General features: G+C 49.7%; 1 protein-coding gene across 4 annotated transcripts in view; it reads right to left on the reverse strand.

Annotated features, from left to right (window-relative positions):
* Nucleotides 1–1,464: 1,464 nt before the first annotated feature.
* The window catches only part of ASCC1 (activating signal cointegrator 1 complex subunit 1), a 44,873-nt gene continuing 26,741 nt past the window's right edge, over nt 1,465–19,596 (reverse strand). For 3 of the 4 annotated variants that reach the window (XM_009675550.2, XM_068950988.1, XM_009675551.2), the window contains exons 9-10: nt 18,474–18,553; nt 1,529–2,315 (exon numbers count right to left, since the gene is read on the reverse strand). In XM_009675550.2, coding sequence (XP_009673845.2) covers nt 2,199–2,315; nt 18,474–18,553 — 197 coding nt within the window. In that variant the 3' untranslated portion in view covers nt 1,529–2,198. Of the gene's footprint in view, nt 2,316–18,473; nt 18,554–19,596 lie in introns of all 4 variants that reach the window. The other variant, XM_068950987.1, reaches the window with a different exon arrangement.

Raw genomic sequence — 19,596 nt, forward strand, 5'->3', positions numbered from 1 at the left:
GCAGAGCTGCAATTCCGCGACACTTATGTGCGCGCTTAATGTTATACGATGGGATTAAGCAACGCGTAAATTTAAGTACACGCATAACCGTGTGCTGGATCAAAGCCTAACCGACGACTCAGTGAACGCGAGGAGCGGATGAGGACCCTTAATTCTACCAGGCGACTGAGATGTGAAATGAATCCAGCCGTGCCAGACTAGAGCAGCTAGATAAGCTGCTCACCACCAACGTTCAACCACCTCCCAAACGGTCACAAGTGGGTAGGGAAACAGTCACAATTTGAAACGTTTTTAAAATTAGCAGCGGGGCTGGGAAGCGGGAGAACGGTTTAGAGCGGCCGCTCTTTCGGGAAACCCTCTACGCTTGCCTGCACAGTTAAACGCCGCTTGCGAGGTCAGACCTACTCGCGTGACCCTAAGAGGCAGAAAGCACCTCGCCCTTCCACGCTGGCCCCAGCGCCCTACCAGGGGACCGCAGAGCTCCCGCTTTCGGGCAGCGCTGCGCGGGAAAGCCGGCGTGCACGCAGGACCGTGCGCCCCGTCCGAGTTTTGCGGTAGGCAGCACGAAGAGCGCGGCTGAGCGAATAAGCAGCTTCTTGGTGACGGTTGGTAAAAGCGCAGCAGCACGCCAGGAAGCTTTCGGAGGTACAGCTTTTCTTGCCGCGGCAAAAAGGATTGCCGGCTGTTGCGCGAGCAGCTCCCAGGTCTGTTCTTTTGGGTGGCTGACGGGATTTGCCAAGTACCTCTTCAGACTCACTGCAAGATGACATCAACCGGTGTTAAGTGCTCTCAGCACCTCCCTGGATTGGGCTCCTAGTGAGCATGCCAGCGCTCTACTAGCTAAATGAGTCGTTAGCCAGCTTTGAAGGAGGCTCTTCCTGCGCAGAGCGAAGAGCACAAAGATGTTTGGCTGCAAGGGGAGAAAAAAAAAAAGAGACAAAAATCCCAACCATTGTAACTGGGTACAAGCGCAGGCTGAGCATAAAGGGCCATCATCAAAGCCGCAGACATTTCCTAGGAGACCTGCAAACCGAGATAGGCAATTTTGCCTTGGAAGCGCGACCACACGCATTGGGGGAAAAAGTAAAACCACCCCAAATCCCGACTCTCCCCCCCCCCCCCATTGCCAGTGGTTTGCGCATCCAGTCAGAGCACAGCCACACAACCAGTTCAGTGAGGGAGGGAGCGAACCGGATGGAAAGCTCTTACAGACAACCACGAGTAAAACCGGGCGCTGTCTGAACAGCCCTGTTCATAGCTCCCGGACTCTCCGCTCCGCCGACAGCGTAATTCCACAGTAACGGCAGCAACCAGCCGCCGCTGCCGCCAACGTTTTAAAGACAGAACTAAACACCAGGATCTTCCATTTCTCAAAGCATTCATCCGCAGATAGGTTGAAAGCTTGCGTTGCTATTGTTACTGAACTTGGAGATGTACAAGGAAAAGACCAGTCTCGTTTAGATCTCTGAGGCATTTACAACAGTATCAAAGAGCTTTGCTCTTTTTTTTTTTTTAAATGGTGAAACCACCTACAAGGCGTATCTGTTTTTTTGACACGCTCCGAAACGGTCACTGGAAACAGCTCTTACCATAAATGCTTTCTTATTAACACAGCCATGTGCTGGAAGTTTAATTACAGAAACTATCAATGCAACAGGAGATAAACACTTTGCTTTTGAAGGGAATTAATTTATTGGGAGATCAACATCACACAGGCACGCTGCTGGAGATCCAAGCAATGGCTGACCTCAATATTGTTAAACCATGCTCCGGGGAGCGCTGCTCGATTTTAACTACTTACTTTAAGAATAAACTTCCCCTTCTGAAATAAAGCCGCACTCAGACGTTGGTGATGCCCCCAAAGCCACGTCCACCGCTTTTTCTAGTCGCTTACTCGGAAAAAAAAAACAGGCACTTGAAATATCTCTGTGATCAATGAGGAAAGGCGGAGGAAGGGCCCCAGTTCTCTCCGTGGGGAGGGGAGGCAACGTACGTAGGAAGAAGTGCAGGGAAACGCCACGGAGAACGGGCAACGTCTGCTCCCGGCTGCAACGCGCTTCCGAAGAGTAACGAGGCATCCTCATTTGGAGCTCTTGGGTTCCTGGCCCAAACTCCTATGCTATAAAAACGTATTTTACTGATGAATAACTGAGCCTCTGTGCACAGATCAGATCCACTGAGGAAGCCGCGTTCTCGCTTCAGGAAAAGGTTAGCTGCCCAGATGTCGCGTAGTAACCAGAAGCATCCGAGGAGAACCTCTGAGAAAGACGGACCGAATCCAGCTGCACCTCTCCGAAACAGAAGTTCTCAAAGAGCTGAAAGAGAGGAGAGAAAACATGTCAGGAACACCTCGAGAAACGCAACCTGCAGCTGGTTCATAGATCCCTTGCAAGAGTCGGCCTTGCAAAAAACCCGTTTTTTGCAAAGAGCCTTGCAAAGAGCCTCATAGACTTGGTTTGCCTTTGATGGAACTATTCTTAAAAAAGATTCTTTTTCCTCCTAGAGACCGCATTTAGCCTTCAAAGCAAGCTCCGAGTAAACAGCGTATGAAACGGATACCATTTTATTTATAGCAGCAGCCGCCCAAAGCTTTCCTACCTTGTTTTATGACCTCTTCTCATGTAGTGAGCTTGGTTAGCCTACTCGCTTGCCTCGAAGGGCACCATCCCAGGGTGGCTCTCTGACACGTCAAGGTCTGCAGCCTCCAGCAGGGAAAGGATTGAGGCCAGGGCACGCTCTACCAATCCAGGCCACAGGACACAACCACTTACAGTCACAGCTTAGCTCCAATTCCAGCAAGCAGGCTAGAGGCAACAGGCCCTCATCCTAGCGCTGAGCCTGCTTTGTGCAGCAAATCCTGCTTCGCTCAGCAAAGACTTAAAGCGTAAATGAATGAAAGCAAGCCAAAACTCAGACCCCGATCTATGAAGCAGACCGAGGAGTGACGTCAGGATTTCTTGCAGGGAAGTTCCGCAATACTGCTTGGAAAGGCATCGTGTCAAAGTGCCAAGTGCTCCTCCCTTTCCATTAAGATACAGGAGACTGCTCTATAGTGGAACATCATGCCTTAGGAAAGCCTTGCAAGGGAGATGCTAACTTTAAAGCTCCGTTTTAACACCTGTGCCGTGGGTCACCGAGGGCCTGAGCGGTACCATCTCCCCACAGCAGAGACCTTTGAAAAGTCCATTCCATCTCTCTTCTATTGAATTTTCTACCTGTGCCTGCAGGCATCAGTTCCAGACAGTCGGGCAGCCTTTCCCTTCCTGCCGTTACAGAACACGTGAACGCTAATGGCCGGCGAAAGCCGATACATTAATTAAAACCTGCCCTCCTAGAGCCGATGGTGCATCGATTCCTCCATACACCTAATCATCTAAAACCTAAATACTTAGTTAGCATCTGAAAGGCTGCATTTCGCCTCCTCCAGAAACGCGTGCGGTTCTGCCTAGCACCGGTTTAGGCATTACCACTCTTTTGCTGGTTCTCCCAAGGGTATTCTACTTTGCAAATATCCCTTTTCGCAAGGGAACGGAGTTGGGGGTTTCTTTCAGGACAACTCCTGGCTTGGCTGTCGCTCCTCCGCAAAGGTAAGGTGCCTGGTCACTGCCTCGGGGCAAGAGGTTCCCTGCTCGTCTTCGGGGCAGGGTAAGCAGGGCTGCAGCCAGGGAGCGTGGCCCCAGCCCAGACGCCAGGCGCCGTGACGAATCCCATCTCTGCTCCAGACTGCCCGCTCGTCTGGACAACTGTCCGCTCAGAATTTGGCGGAGACCAGCCGTTTCTTGTCAACGCATGACAGATTGGGAACGGCATCTCCACAGAGGAGGAGTGTTGATGCACCCAGAGCTAGCCCTCCACCGCTTCTGAGCCCCTGCCCCTGCCCTAGCGCCTCGGTTCGAAACGGCTACAGCTGCAGTCAGACGTGCTGCAGGGAGCTCGCTGCCGGCAGCCCACCACCGCCCGTCGGCCAGAGACCCCCAAGCTGCCCGCCCGGCAGCACAGACACCGACCCCCAAGCTGCTTCTGCAAAGAGCATCGGGCTTAGTGGAAACGCCTCTAAGACGTGGGTTTCTCTGTCCCCGAGGTCAGTCATGCTGCCTGCCCCTCTAAGACTCCTGCCCAGAGGAGGGGTGGGCACCCTTTGAGGGGCCGCAGTGCCCCTCCAGACCTGGGAGGGTTTCACTCATTTCTCCAGGACCTGCACGCTCTTCTCCCTCCTACCAAGCCCCCCTCTGCCCCAGCCCGTCAGAGACGTACGCTTTTCCAGCAGCGCTACCCAAATCTTTCCGTGTTCATGCTCTGCTTTTCCTGCGCTGCTTGACCCCCTCCAGCCTGTGAGCGATGCCCAAGATCCCAGGTACCTCCAGCCCAGAGCCTCGGCGCGCTGTGCTTCTGCTCTGCACCCGCTCAGCCACCGCACTCAATCACTTGAGTCGGGACGTTATGTTTTTCCTGTCGAGGGCTTCTAGTATCACCCTTGGGAGCCCGCTGTGCGATGCTGCTTTTGCGGGCCTGGCAGCGGGGAGCAGGAACGTAAACTGCTATGCAACCATGGCTCCGACGCGGGGAGCATGCTGTCGAAAAGAAGCTGTTCTAGGAGGGTATCTCAAACGGGGAAAGGGAGAAAAGAGAGGAAAGAAGAGAAACGACTCCAGCCATACAAACTCCATTTTATACCATTAAAGATTTATACCATTAAAGATTAATTATGTCCCCAAAAGCTTGCGTAGCTCATGTTAGAGGACTCAGGATAAAATGTCTCATCAATAAGAAATGGTAGGAAGGAGGCTGGGGTTTCTCTTTTTGTTTTGGCTTACGTGAGGAAGAAGGATGATTTCGCTGGGATGGCTCGACCTCGAGCTCTTCAAGGCTTCCTGCAAAGTTTACTGTCGGGGTGTCCCCCACGCCCCAGACTTTAGCACCCCGGCTCTGTCACAATGGTCATACGTGTTTACATTTGTTTCCCTCGCAGAGCGCTCTCCCCTGAGAAAGTAACGGGAATCGACCCCCTCTGTTCCTAACGGAGGGACTGCGAGGTGCACTGCTAAGTGTGGAAATACTAGCATTGCAAAAGGAGGCTGCCAGTGAGGGAGAGGGAGGCAAGACGCATTTATTTCTGTAGAAACCGAGGTCCACAAACTTTGCAAACATGCAGAAAAAGAGCGAAACGCTGGGATGTGCCGGTCCCAGCAGCAGCCCTGGAGGAGTCACACCTTCACACAGCCCAGCCCAAAGGCAGTGGCTTTCAAATACCTGTTCCTACTAACTCCGCGCACCACAATCTGTTTTTCTGATTAAAAAAATGTGGATACGTCAGAGCAGCAAGTAGCAGTTAGCGAGACTTGTTAACGAGACTAGTTAACGAGACCAACTCTCCCCCTCAGCCCCTCTTGCTTGACGCAGCCTCAGTCACACCAGATCAGGAAGATGATCGGAAAGCCCCAGAAGATACGGCCCAGGTCAAGGGCCCTCCACTTGTACACTGCTAAAAGTAAAGCAAAACCCTTGTACTGAAGCACTTTGTATTCCCTTGGCTTTTTTAAGATCTGCCACCTCTCCTGTGTCCGAGGGGGTGCGTGTGTGTGTTTCCCAGGGAGAACACTGCTAGAACTATTGATTTTTGGTAATGTAGCTGTACTTTCTGAAAGTGAACATGCTACAAGATTTGAAGGACAACCACAGCCGTTTTTCCTACTTTCATTTCAAGCCAACTTTTCACTGACGCTTCCTTGCTCCCTCAGGCTTCCAGCGACAAAAGCCACCAGATGCCACGTGTGGGGATCACAGTCAAGACACCGTAAGGCCCGAGACCTGCCCCAAGCAGTCAGGAAAGAGGCCCCTCAAACATCACCCTCCGAGACCTCCAAAACATCAGGAGTGGACTTTCCCATCAAAGAAGGTGTACTACATTTAAGCCCCTGGGGGCTTGGAAACACATTTCAGAAAGTCGAGCCTCCGCTTTTGACTTTCGCTTCTATTTATCTTGGGGAGAAGCCAAGCAGAACTGAGAAAGATATAAATATCTCCCCTCCCTCTTTAGCCACGGAAGAAACACTCTGGTTTTAGAGGATGGCCTGTAGCATCGCCAACAAAACGCTTCCTATAAAAGCACTTCAGCATTCTTTGCTCTGGGCCAGGAAAGAAGAGACCTGGAGGTTGTTACGCTTCATGTGCAAATTCTGCTAACCCTAAAGCACGGCCAGGCCCTTTTCCTCTCCTTCCTGATGGTGTCTTGGTCCACCTCTGCCAAAAAGGCTGCCTGGAGCACTAGGAGGTACGAATCAGTACAGAGCAGTTAGCAGGAAGGGGTGGGGTGGGGGGGAGAAATCCAGTCCTCCGCATGGTTACTGAAAGCCGTGTCATTTGATTGGAGTGGGATGCAAGGCTCAGCAAAAGCACAGTAATTCTATAAATCCAAACACACTGAAGGATTTATGTCGTCGCTGCCTAAAGAATAAATAAGAGGTTGGGGGCTGGGATTTTTCTAATATTATAAATGAAAACGAACCCGATAGAGGCAAAGGGCAATTTGGAAAGTCAACACCACGGGTACCATGCAAGCTCCTAACTCCCATCAAGGGAATAGCACTTACTAGACTAAGTGCCCTCTGTCTTCCCGCTGCCTTCCCCAAATTAAATTAGACCTGAGTAAGGAAAACACGTGGTTAACTTTTAACTCCCGTCCCCGCATCTCTAAGTGAATGTGCCAGAGACGTGCTGCTGTGCCACTCAAAACACATCCCGAGGCTCAGGAGCTGCTCAGCAAGGATGCCTGGAAGGACACCAGCATCTCCCATGCCAGGTCCCCTGGAAGGGAGTGGCAGTACAGCATCCTCCCGGGACCAGAGTCCCAGGACCTGCAGGAGACTGCAGGCACAGCAGCCACGCTGCTTTCCACGAAAGCAGTAAGCCCCTAGAGGGAGGAAGCGCACAGGTCTGTAGATAACCTACATTTCACATGTCAGCCAGCAAATTACCATAGGTCCACGCAGGCAAGCGCTCCCCCTTCTTCCTCTCCCTTCCGGGAGGCCGGCTCCAACGGCACAATCTCGCAGGTGGCTATGAAAGGCAAGCAGTTCTGCAGCAGCTCCCTGAAAGAAAGCTCTTCTAGATTTCTACCCAGAAGCCATTTATTCTGAGCCAAGAAAAGCCAGCAGCACAACAGCTGTCATTTTTAACAGCCCCATTTCTCTCCTTTAAAACAATCCCGTTCAGACGTTTGAAACCTTTCTTTTCCTGAGGTCCATTCCCATCTATTACACACAAATTACAGAGCAGGGCTCCCCTGAGGTGCCAACAATAATGTTCTTAACAGAAGACAGAGACTGAGTATTTGTTTTGGAAGAGGAAGAATCACACATCAAATCACTTACTCTTAGCAAATGCAAGCCAAAAATGCTAGTACACGCTTCAGCCCCCAAACCACAACAACCTCCTTATCAAAGTCGGAGCAAGAGATCAAAACCAGGATGGCTCTTTTCTACTTTTTTTTTTCCCCTTTGCCTAAGCTTGTAAAGCAGATTTTTTACTGAAACACTGGAGAAATAATTGTAAAGGAGGAACATTCCCCGATGAAGCAGTTAAAATAAGCGGCAACAAGCTTTCCTGTTCCCGAGCGCGGGTATTTGTCAAGCAGCCATCCTCAGGCGCTTGCTCCCCGCAGACAACCCTCCCGGCATGAGGCGGCACCTTTGTTTTCAAACCTGGAAAGAGCAGTAATAAATCACAGTGCTAATCCACGTCAGGACAGGAGTAACGGGTTTCAGCTCCATTTATGAAGAGCGGAGATGCCAACACAAACTGGTACTTTAAAATCACCTGCCACAGGCTCAACAAGCATGAGAAATATTAATGGCTTCGCCTGAAGAAGCACTGGGCAGCGGGAGGACAAAATAAGTCCAGGCAAGGGAAGGGAGCAAGAGGTATTTAAAACTTCCTTCACGTAATCTCCGGTTTGCACTCACACTGACTGGCCTGGATTTTGTTGCTGCCGTCAGGATTATTGATCAGTTTTAAAGTCTTACCCTGTCTACAGCAGTCAGCCAGGAATGACCTATTCTGAATTAATAACGAGTCCAAGCAGCTCTGCCGAGTGTCTCGGCGCTCAGAAATGCTGAGGGCACACAACAACGCGCTGCGCTGCCTTGCAATTAAAAACCTACCACCAAAGAGCAGCGTTAGCACGGGATGAAACGCACACACACATAACAGTCTGCGGGGAGCTCGCTTTGTTGTGAACTCCAGCCACATAAAGCGCTGCCTTAGGGTAGGGGTATTATAGATTAACAGTACAAAACTGTCCCTGGTGAATCAGCGCTGCGGGCGGGCAGAGGCATATAATACCATTAGTCTGTGACCAATCAGCCTAAGAAAGCCGGTTACCCTCTGCAGAGGGCTGAAGGGGGTTCCCATTTTCCAAACCTGGAACAAGCCCAACAGTTAGCAACTTCTGAGCTGCATGAAAGAGGAGCGAGCGCAAGTCCGGGAATCCTCAGCTGCGGATGAGCTCGTTGTCATTCATGCTGCGCAGTCCTCGCCGACGACGGGACACCGGCGAGCTTTCTCCTCCGTTCTGCCCAGTTTGTAGGTGTTTATCCACTAAAAGACCCCTTCCTGAGACCCGCTTGTCCCTGCCTTAGTGAGAGAACACGCATGCAGAAGGACTGCTTTTGAAAGGCAGAACATAGCCGGCAAAACAGCTCTGTGGCTATACAAGGCGGCCCTGGGAATCAGAGTCCAGCAGCAGAAAACAGCGCGGAGACAGCTCAAACTGGGAGATTAAACTCAAGCTTCAGAGGAGCTGCAGGCTTTACAGCTTCATCTGTCTTGCACGCAGCGACAACAGGCACCAGCTCGCCCGGCGGCGGCCACTGCCCCCGGCATGGCCTGACCGGGAGCAGCAGTGAACGGAGGGATGGATCTTGGAAAGCGGGAAGCTTGCTTTCCATAGGAAAGCAGCACGCGACAGCGCCGTTTTCCCCATCACCGAAGGGAACAAACAAACAAAATCCCGGGCATCCGCTGACAAGCGGGGAGAAAAATTAAGTGGCGTTTCTTAAGAGGTGCCTGAACACGGAGCAGCGAAACACGTTTGTTTTCAGATGCTCCACACAACCCCGTGGGTACTCCCCACTCGTGGCACTCGCAGCAGAGCATGACCTCCCTCCCTTCCTCCCTCCCTCCCTCCCTCCCCTCTTACACTATTTTACACTAAAAGTGAGGGGAGGGACCCAGATGGCCTCACACGATAGGCTGCGACTTGCCCAAGTAAAGATCAGGCTATTTTTTTCATCTCACAAGGGATGATACATTTGAATTAACACTTGTATGAGGCAGTCACAGCTTGGAATGGAAAACTGCAGAGGAGCAAAGAGCAATCGCTCTTCCAAATAACCAGGCTAAAGCCCAGCTGCACTACCTATGCACTACCAGATACAGCAGGGAAGGCACCAGCTCTTCAGCAGACTGCTGTGTCACCGAGCTGATGCCGGCACTAAGGAAAAAGACCTGACAGATCAAAAGTTACCAATGGCAAAAAAGCACTGATGGATTAAAAAAAGGATGTATACATATGAAAGCGACATTGAGAAACACCAGCTAAGATGAGTCCATCACACCAGCAAGCGCTCTCCTGATTAAGCGCCTTTGCTATGTGAACCGCAGCCTCCTGTCCTGCTTCCGGGATCTCGCTTACCTGTTTAATGTGCCTCAGTCCTAATGTGCCTCATTCCTGCGATCTCCCACACAGACCTGCCTGGGCATCGCAGCGCTGAGCAGCGCCTCCGTCGCTCCTCAGCGGGCTTTCTCTCGAATACGGGCCAGCAATGGAAAACTGTTGGTAAAACAGGCATCTCAAGGGCCTGTCTGTCTGAACCCCGGTCTAGCTGTGTGGATTTACGCTGGCGTAGCTAACAAAGCCTCTCTGGAGTCCATCCCCGGTGTCTGCTAAAGGCTATTACCTCCACAGCACAAATGGCAGACGCTGCCCCGGTTCAGAGCCTGCAGTACGTGGTGGCACAGCTCATCCTCCTCCTCCTGAGAAAGGCATCACCTCTTTCCATCTGTGACCTACACCAAAGTCCCCCTGACCTGTAACAGACACACCCCAAAGCAAATCTTCTGTCGGTTCACAGAAGATGAAATACGACCGGGTAATATGTCAAGATCTGGGAAGTTTGTTCCATCAACAGATTTTTAATTCTATTTTCACTTTCAAAATACGTTTTCTGAAACGGTTCGGTGCCAACAAAGAAGATGTGACTCCTCTTATTATTCACTCCGGACACCACTACGCCAATGAATACCTGTCAGAGGTTTAATTGTGTTTGGAAGCTTGCCAGCAATAATCTGCAAGAACTGCAGAAAAAGCAGGTAGACGGGTGCTAATCCAGAAAGGCGGCTCTTCACGGAGTTCCCCACCTTCTGTCAGAGTTAGCAAGCGACTCCCTTTTAAGCAGCTTTTTAAAGGGATGCTGGCCAGGCACTGAAAACCTTCAATTATTGCACAGGTGTTACAGGATTAAGACGTCGTGCAGAGTCGCAGGGCAAGGGTGGAAAGGAGGACTAGGAAGGGCAGGGAGAGAAGGCAGTTGTCATCTGAGCCGTTACCGCGAGCACGCTCCCTACACCAAGGCCTCAAGGAGTCAGCCACAAAACAACAGACATATGTGGACGATTTGTTTCAGTCTGCGAGCGTGCAGCTTGCTCCGAGTGTCTTTCTATCACCAATACAGCATCTGATCTGCACACCCAGAAAACATGCGGAACAGCCCTTCCCCTCTCATTTTCTTTCAACCTCACGCAGGTTTTAAAAGGTGACAGCACAGGCCATTTCCCCTCATTTCCCTAAAGACTTCAGGAGGGAAAAAAGCTGGTCGTAAAAATCCCAGCGGCTCATCTTCTGGGAGCTGACCTGTATACAGGCAAAGCACCAACTCCTTTGTCATTGACATTCAGATTATTACTTCTTGAGCAAACCAGCTTGGGCCAGCTATCCACTAGCTTTGCACCAACCCACAAGACCTGAAGTTGCAAACAAGCGAGCAGCTTGGGACAGCGCAAGCCCAACACAGGATGCAAGTCAGTGGTATATTTTTTATGACACAGAAGAAGAAAAACCGGCTCGATTAAATCACCTATGCTGTCCCTTGGAAAGCAATAACAATATAACCACTTCCATCTCAAAAGATTTCATTACTGTAAGAGCAAGAAACACGTACGGAGTTCAGGGAGAAAGCTCGTAGGCACGTACGGTTGGAGGTTTCTTTCTTGTATTTTTATTTTACTGAGACAAAGTAAATGCCATATAAATACCAAAAAGCTTTTGCTACACAAGCAAATGCTTCCTCACGTTGGGTCTTTTGCATAATTTCACGCAGTAACCATAAAACAACTGGCTGAAGAAAGGACCGATAGAGGTCATCTGCTCCACCATCCTCTCCTTCCCCGAGGCAGAGGATCAGCTCTGCTTCTGTCACTGCTGGCAGATCCTGGGCGAGCATCTCTCCTTCTTCTACCTCCCTCCAACAACAGAGCCTCTCATGGCAATCTACTCCAGTGCTTCATTATCCTTCCCATTATGAAGATTTTCCTAACACCTACTTTAACTCTCTCTTGCTACAATTTAAACCCATTATTTCTTGCCCTACCATGAGGGCATGGAGGACAGAGTATTCACCTGCTACTGGCACAAGCTTTCACATGCTTCACGAGTTTTTCCTATGTGTTGTTCTCCTCCTTCCCTCCTCCTTCTCTTTATTAGCCTCAAACCAGCACTAAGTCTTTTAGTCTCAGCTCAGAGATCACATTTTCTAGCCCTCACCTTATTGTTGCCTTCTGGGTTGTTTGCATCCATTCCACAGTGCCCAAAACTGGACAAAGTACTTCAGCTGGAGGCTGAGAGCTAGACGTAGTCAGAGGATAATTTTACAGACCTTTGCCTCTTCCTTTTTTTGCAGCAGACTGACTCAGCTGGCTTGTGCTTGGCAGCAGTCCCCTATAACCTCACGCCCCCTTCCGTGGGACTGATACATCGGCAGCTCTTCCCAGCCCTGCACCGAGGCCACTGCTCCCTCCTGCACCTGTCCTTACGCCCAGCACCCCATTTCTTTCGACCTGACTTATCAAGATCGTTTGGAGCTCTCCTCCTTCCTGTTAACATGCACGCAGTTTGCCTGCTCCTCCCCAGCAGGAATTCGCCTCCAAAACCAAGAGGAGCCTGCTCCACACCACTCGTAATACCCTCCTGACCTCCACGGGTGGGAAAGGTAAGAAATTCCCAGCTAAGCTCTGTGAGCATGAAAGCAGCGGATCCTTCTCCTGCAATTGCTGCCACGTGAAATCTCAGTTCCTCATAAAACCAGAGTACCGTCACCTCAGCTGTAAGAGAGCAACGCAGTACCTAAAGGCAGTGGGGAGGGAGACACTTAGCTGTAGTTTAAATTCATGTGGCAGGCCTGACTTCTTCCAAATAAAACTCTCTGGGGCCAGCTGCAGGCCCTTGTTCAGCTGAGATCCTCTCCCTATGGGGTTCCCCGCTTCACAAGCAAAAACCACATTGCAAAACCTTTGCTTTAGCTCGGGGTTTTGGGTCTCCCCCCAGCTCTAAGAAAATTCATGCGCTCGTAGAAATCAAACCCTAGTTGCTATGGTGAAAGGCACTCTGCAAACTAAGAAACAAATACAAGCGGGACATTTGGAGGTTACTGGATTTTTGCACATCTTTCAGACAAGAATAAAAAAAAGCAGCACATTTCAGGCTCTGCTAACTTCCCATGCCCTGCTACTCACACATGAGGGATTTACAGTACCATTTATTTATGGACATTAATAATCAACCGCTGCATTTCTTAAAAGCAGCCTCATCCCTGTGGCTCCTAGCAGCCCCTATTATAGCAAATGCAGCAACAGTTTTTAAGAGAGCTGAGCTTCATTCAGTTCTGCTGCAGAGATGCCAGAAGGCTTGACATATCTGGATACTAGGACAAGTTGCTCCCATCAACGTTATCTACTAGCTATTCTCACAGAAACAGAGATGAAGAGCCCATCTATGAAGACAGTAAATTAATTCAGACAGACCTGGGAAATTATCCAGCCCAACGGTCATGGCACCTTTGGGATGAACTGCCTGCTTTTACTAATCAACGCGTTCTTTCTTTCGCACTTAACACGCCGGGTCCCTACCTTCTATTAAGGAGCCACTGTAATTCATCCCCTGCCAGTTTTACTGGGGAGGAAAAAAACCCACCATCCTCTTAAGATCAAAGAGGTGATGCTGTCTCGGATGTCTGTTGCCAGAACAGCAATCTCGGGGGGAATTAAGAGAAACAAGATGCCCGTGGGGCGGAGAGAGGCAGAGGCACCTAGAGCTCGGCGACCGCCAGAAGGGCCGAGCTCCCGGGCTGGAGCCGACGCAGGCGGTGCCGGGGCCGCAGAACCTCTCTGCCCTCACGCCGCGCAGCCCGGCCCACACCTGCGGGCGCTACCTGGAGCGGGCGAGCGGAGCGGAGAACTGTAAAACCCTCTGAGTAAATCCTCCCTCCGCCAGCACTCAGAGTTCCTGTTCCAATTAGCCAGGGAGCTGCTGAGCGCCTCTGAAAAAAAAAAAAAAAGAGGCTTCTCTGCTTTACTGTAAGGTCACGAGAAGGATCTCTGCCACATGCAAGCAAGTCAGCCCAGACCTTGTGCACCTCCTGCACTGCAGTCTCCTCAGTGCAAGGTCTCAGCCTTTTCTGAATACCTCCAGCGCCACCTCGTCACTCTGCTCCAAGGCCCAAACACTCCAAAAACGCTATTTTCCCCCTATTGTCTAGTCTGATTTCTCAAATGCCACTTCAGATTCCTGTTTCACCGTATGCAAATAACGTGAATAAGCCTTTTTCTTGAAGAATGTCATTCATAGGAAAGCATTTTCACGGCAACCCCAATTTAATCTCCTTTTCCAAGATCATACAAACCCTGATCTCCAGTCTCATCTGCTCAACTGTCACATCCTCCCATCCCACTGTCGCTCTAATTGCACGCTGCTGAGCCCCCTCTGTTATTTCAGTATCCCTCGATAATGGCAGGATCAGAACTGAACGCAAAAATCTCTCCTCTGCAAAGCGACATTACGGCCTTTCATTTTTGCTTTTGATTCTTCTTTAAAACCTATGCGAGGAAAGCACTGGCTTATTTCTGACACAGTGATGTTGCGCCACAATCTCTTATTCAGTCTGTTCTTACGCAGTGTTTTTTTTTTTTTCCCCTCTGTTTTAACTCAAAACTTTCCAAACAGCCATCTCCCCTTACGTGCTTCTTCAAGCTGCCGTTCCTAGTTTGGATATATGCCTTTATCATCCCACCGAGGGTAACAAAGCCTGCACCTCCTTTCTGAACATTTGCCAGTCTCTGTCTCACCTAATACGGGTTCTTTGGCCTTTTGATTTCATCTTGGTTTAGAAATACAATGGGAAAAGACTCCGTCTCCTTAATTTTGTTACACAGGAAAGGCCGGGTACCAATGACTGCAGAACACAAAAGACATCCCTTATCTGAAAGTGGAATTAGTCAGGGTGACTCTACGCAGGGGCAGGTGTTAATTTGTTTAACTAGGTGTTGGGTCCGGGGTATTCTGAGGGTTTCTATAAGGCACCACATCAAGTGCTTTACTTAAACTGAACTACTACAGTGCAGCACAGGCACTGCACTAGTCTTGTTCAGCAAGATAAAAACGATACCGGAGACCTCTATCAGATTTGTTTGCTCCGAACTGTTCTTCACCTTGGCTCTGTGCATCACTCAGGAAACATACTTTCCCCCCTGCTGCAAGTGAAAGCAGATACAGTCCCATAATTTAATCCCCTGTACGGAGGTCCCAAAAGAGAAGAAGCCTCACTGAATTATGCCTCGCCTGCCCTAAAAGCCCTCCAAGAGCCATTCTGCAGCTGGCTGCCCTGCCGCTCTGCTCCCACTGCTGGGCCAGTGCAAGGCAACGAGTGTCACTGCCTCGACTGATCCGGCTCCCGTTCTTGCCTCTCAGCTTAAAGGCTCCTCTAGCAGCCGCAGAAGCTAATACACGTGGCTTTGCATTGTTGTACCTCAATAGCTGCCCCCTGAGTTTTAATCTCATAAGCTGTTAATGCACGACTTTGTGCTAAGTGGCAGGGTTCACCTTTCTGCTCACACAAGTCTTCCTTCCCTCTTGCTTGAATGTGGCAAAAGCCACCCTTTTACCGGGCATGGTCTGTTTTCTTGGCATTCACCACAGCCTTGGCATTTTCACTAATGGCCAAAAAAAAAAAGGAAAAAAAAAAGTCTCAGGCCAGAGGCAGCCAACCTGTGCCTCTGGAGATGCACGCAGCCGCCCCAGCTGCCTCTGTATCACTCGGCCAGCAGCGACGCAGGGCTGCAGCACGACTGTGGCCCAGGAGGAAAGGCAGAGAGGCTGCTGAGTCAGCATCTACTCAAGGCCATCTACCTTTCTCTCACATGGAAGAAGCGGCCGTTGTCTTTCATTTGCATATTGCTTCCCCCTCCGTCCGCTCTCCAAGAGATGTTCCACTTTGTTCCCAACTGGGCCAAGAGTTTAGTACATGACTTGGCTGTTCAAAGGAGTCAATCAACCAACCACTAGCCACCCTAGGAAAAAACCAAACACATACTGCTCTGTATGAAGTGGTTTATAAAGCATCCCCAGCTTCTTGGGACTAGATGAGACAAGTATGAAGCTAAAGCATCTAGCACTTGACTGGGAGACACAAATCACTCAGCTGTTTGGGCACAGGCTTCCCCTGGGCTTTCAGAACCAATTAGACGGCGGAGCCTTTTTCATGGATATTCCTCAAGATAGAAGTATTTTATACTCATAAACGCAACTCATCCTACAGGATCTATTTTCTGAGCAGTGTGGGAAGGGTACCGGCCTGCGTAACCATTTATTAGCACAAATCAGAGTCTATGTTTAACTCTGTGGAATGGGTAGAACAAAGGATTATTAAATAAAATTCTGATTAGTTCTGCTGAAAGCAAAATACCAGCTGGAGTCTAGGGTAATGCAGGCATGCTATCAGCAAACATGTACTGCCAAGGCATCTGCATGCACACGTCAACTGTGACCGCGCGGGAGCCTGAGACTCTAACAGCAAAACCAAGGCATCCCCGTCACATGCCGTGCTTTGGTATTTCAGGTTCTGCCCTCTGCTAAACACAGCTGACCACTTTGGCTGAAGAGTGCCACGGTCTTAGTTGCACAACAGCAACGAAAGCGGCTAAAAACAAGTCTTCTGACGTGACGGCCTCCTAGCAGTAGCCTTGCTCTGTCGGCTTTCCAAGCGGGAACACTGCCACGCCACACAGCTATTACAGAGTCCCGGAGTCGGGAAACATGCACCCAGCACGTTGCACTAGGTACGCGGGGACAGCTCCTGCAAACCAGCCTGCCTAACTGCAGCCACGTTCATTAACAGCCTGTCGTTTAGATCCTATTGCAGAAGTTAATGAAGCCACTTTGCGAGAGGGCAACCTCTCCGAACAGAGGAAGATAAATAATGTATATAGAAGGGGGCTGGGAGAGAACTGGCGCATCCTTGCAAGGTCATGCTAGAACGCATCAGTGACTGGCTGAGGTTGGGCTTCTCTGCTAAGGAGCCTGGAGCTATTTATGACTCATGTAATTAATTAATGCCAACGGGCGTTCTGCTGCAGGCACGTGGGAGACCAAAGGGAAATATGAAGTGAGCAGGTTAGGAAACGTAGTGGAGGTGGGGGAGAAGGATGACATTTCTTGCAGCAAGACATGCTTTGAAGTAATTATCAACAGTCCAAACAGCCAGCAGCTCTTTTGGCTATATCAGTACAAAATCAATTAGGAGTTTTAAAAATGCATCACCTCATATTCCAGAGAGTAGCAGAATAAGAAATGGCAAACTGAAGTAGAGCAGTTACGTTCCACAGCTTCTAAGTGCCACACTCGACAAGACCCACAGATCCTCAGACCCCGCAGTGCGATCCATAAATGGTGCGACCAGTAGAGGGAGCATCGTCGTGCCTTTGGAAACGTTAGTGGTTTTGGATGAAGAGCCTTAAGGAAGGCTAGTTTGATTTTTATGTCTCTCTACAGTCTGAGGACAAATTTAACAAATACAAAAAGACCAAAGAGCCAAGTGAAGTGTGGACGTATGCCTTGAAAGCTAAGCCCCCCCCCCCACCCCCCGGACACTCTGGGCTTCTCACACACACCACCACCTCCTTCTGGAGCCAGCTCTCAGACACCAGGAGCGAACCAAAATCTCAGCTCACATTAAGAACGGCACCATGTCTGTGGCTTCTCTAATTCAGTTTGCAATAACGCGGTCTCACAACCAAACACTCAACACGTGGCAATGCTGAGTCATGACACTGCACTCCCACAGGCATTTAAGAACAACGAGAGCTTAACCTAATTTTGTCCCTTTGTTTGTCCTCTATACAGGAGAGCTCAAACAGTTCCTCACCCTGTCTTTACATCCCCACACATCCAGCACTTAATACATTACACAGCAACACTGTAAACACAAATAAAACACACCCTTTCCCTCCTTCTGATGCCCTAAAGTCCTTCCGGGCTCTCCATCTCCCATGCAGCCTGCATCCTCACTCATGTTTCTTTGTTGCCAATTTGTGGCTAAAACATCTTCCATCATTTTCCAAATGTATGCAAGCATTGTCCTGTTTCCCTCGCAGAGCCGCTTGCAACAAAACCCCCTTCCCTCACACAGTGAGGATTCAAATTTGCTAACAACCCAGTGTAATTTTCCATTTCTATTTCTCTGTGCTTTTCTTTTCTCTCTGGACACTTGCAGGGGCCAAGCACCATAGCATCAGTCTGACACTGCCATCTGGAAGAGCAGCAGAAGCTGCCTGCAGTCTCAGCCCTGGCTGGGAAAGCCTGGGAGGCTACAGCATGCTCTGGTTCAAGCCCTTCCCACCTGCGCTATCTGGAGGATCTTCCTTCTTACCCTCTGATCACTGCCAAAGCCCTCAGATCCTGGCTGGTGGGACTCCCTACTGCTATCCGTTACTCTTCTGCGGCAAAACCAAGCAAATCAATAGCACAGATTTTTTAAAAATAATAAAAAAAATAGCATGTGAAGTGGCAGTTGGTTTTAGTGACGTAAATATATATGAGTGAGTAGAACGCGAGCAACAAAGTACTCCTTTCTGGTGGGCTGAGAAACAACACGAGCCTGAATCTCCAGGGTAAAACACGAGTGAAGTAAACGACAACACGAACACCCACTTGGCATTCGTGCTACATCCTCCTGATTCGAGCCTCACCAGCTTTAAGAACGCTTCTTTTAAATACTGTAATACTCCCAATTCTGAATGATCTAGATTGTTTATTTCCAAAACAGATCCCCTCTGGGAGCTCCCATAAGCTTAAGACAAAAGTAGTTTTAAATCTTTTGGTTACACTGTATCCAGAGCTGGCTCGATTCCCCTAATTGCTTCATACTGACCTTGAGGATATTTCGGCCATTAAAAGACTCTCGTTCCTTGAAAGATGATTTACCAGTCGCTGTACTGTTTTGCTCTTCAGCTGTAAAGAGAAAAGCCACCACCACAATGAGCTTCAGATGGGAGAGCCATGCGTACTGTACTTCACCCCCTCAACCCCCCAAAGTCTGCTGCCAGCTAATAAACCATCTTTGCCCAATTCTTCATGCAAAAACATTTCCACTTTGATTTGAAAGAGAATACAGCCGAATATGCAGGAAGTGGTGCCTCTGTCAGGGTCATCTAAGTTACCTGGAGGAAACACCCTAAATCACAGCTACTGCTAAGGTGATTCTTTAGGGCTGCTGGCTCAGTGCAACACATCTGCTTCTCTTTGGCTGATTCTAAATTCCACATCCTGCCAGGGTAAGAGTCAGCAGCGACAAGCGCTCGCATTGCCTGGAACAGCACCAAATACCAGGCTGAGCATGTGAGCGTAATGCTGAACACGTTCTGAACAGCACCTATACAAATCCTCACTGCCTACTCTGGGAAGCATCCTTGCACACCGCATACATGCAGCGGGTGTATTTCTGCAGGGTGGGCACACAGCTACACACGAAGACACTAAGAATAGTAATCTATGCCTATAGCAACTGCCAAATGCCTACATCCTAGATCAATTTCCCCAGGGTATGGCTGGATTTCAATATAAACCCTAAGTACATGATCTGTTCCTTCCACAGGCCCCCTGCCTCACACAGGGAATAAATTCAATATTTCTTTTTCATCTCCAGCATTAACTATGAAGTCCCACTCACATCTAACACACTATTCAAATCCGGTATGGAATATAAAGCAACCTCTGTGGCTATCTGTATAATGCTCTCACCATTGTGTCTGGATGCCTCACAGGTATTATGTGCCTGTACTCTGAACAACCCTTCTAGACTAGATGCTACTGCCCACATGCCAACAGAGAGCAACATCAGTACTTTGGGCTGGACTTCCACTTGCACTGATTTTCAGGGCTCCATTTGAGAGACCTAAACCCTGTCTTTTCAGAATTTCTGCCGCTTATCTGGCTTCAGTAGCAGTCATCCCCAGCATCCGCCCCTGGCTGCCCAGAAAACCACAACACAATCT

This window comes from Struthio camelus, chromosome 7, assembly GCF_040807025.1.
Source record: "Struthio camelus isolate bStrCam1 chromosome 7, bStrCam1.hap1, whole genome shotgun sequence".
NCBI lineage: Eukaryota > Metazoa > Chordata > Aves > Struthioniformes > Struthionidae > Struthio > Struthio camelus.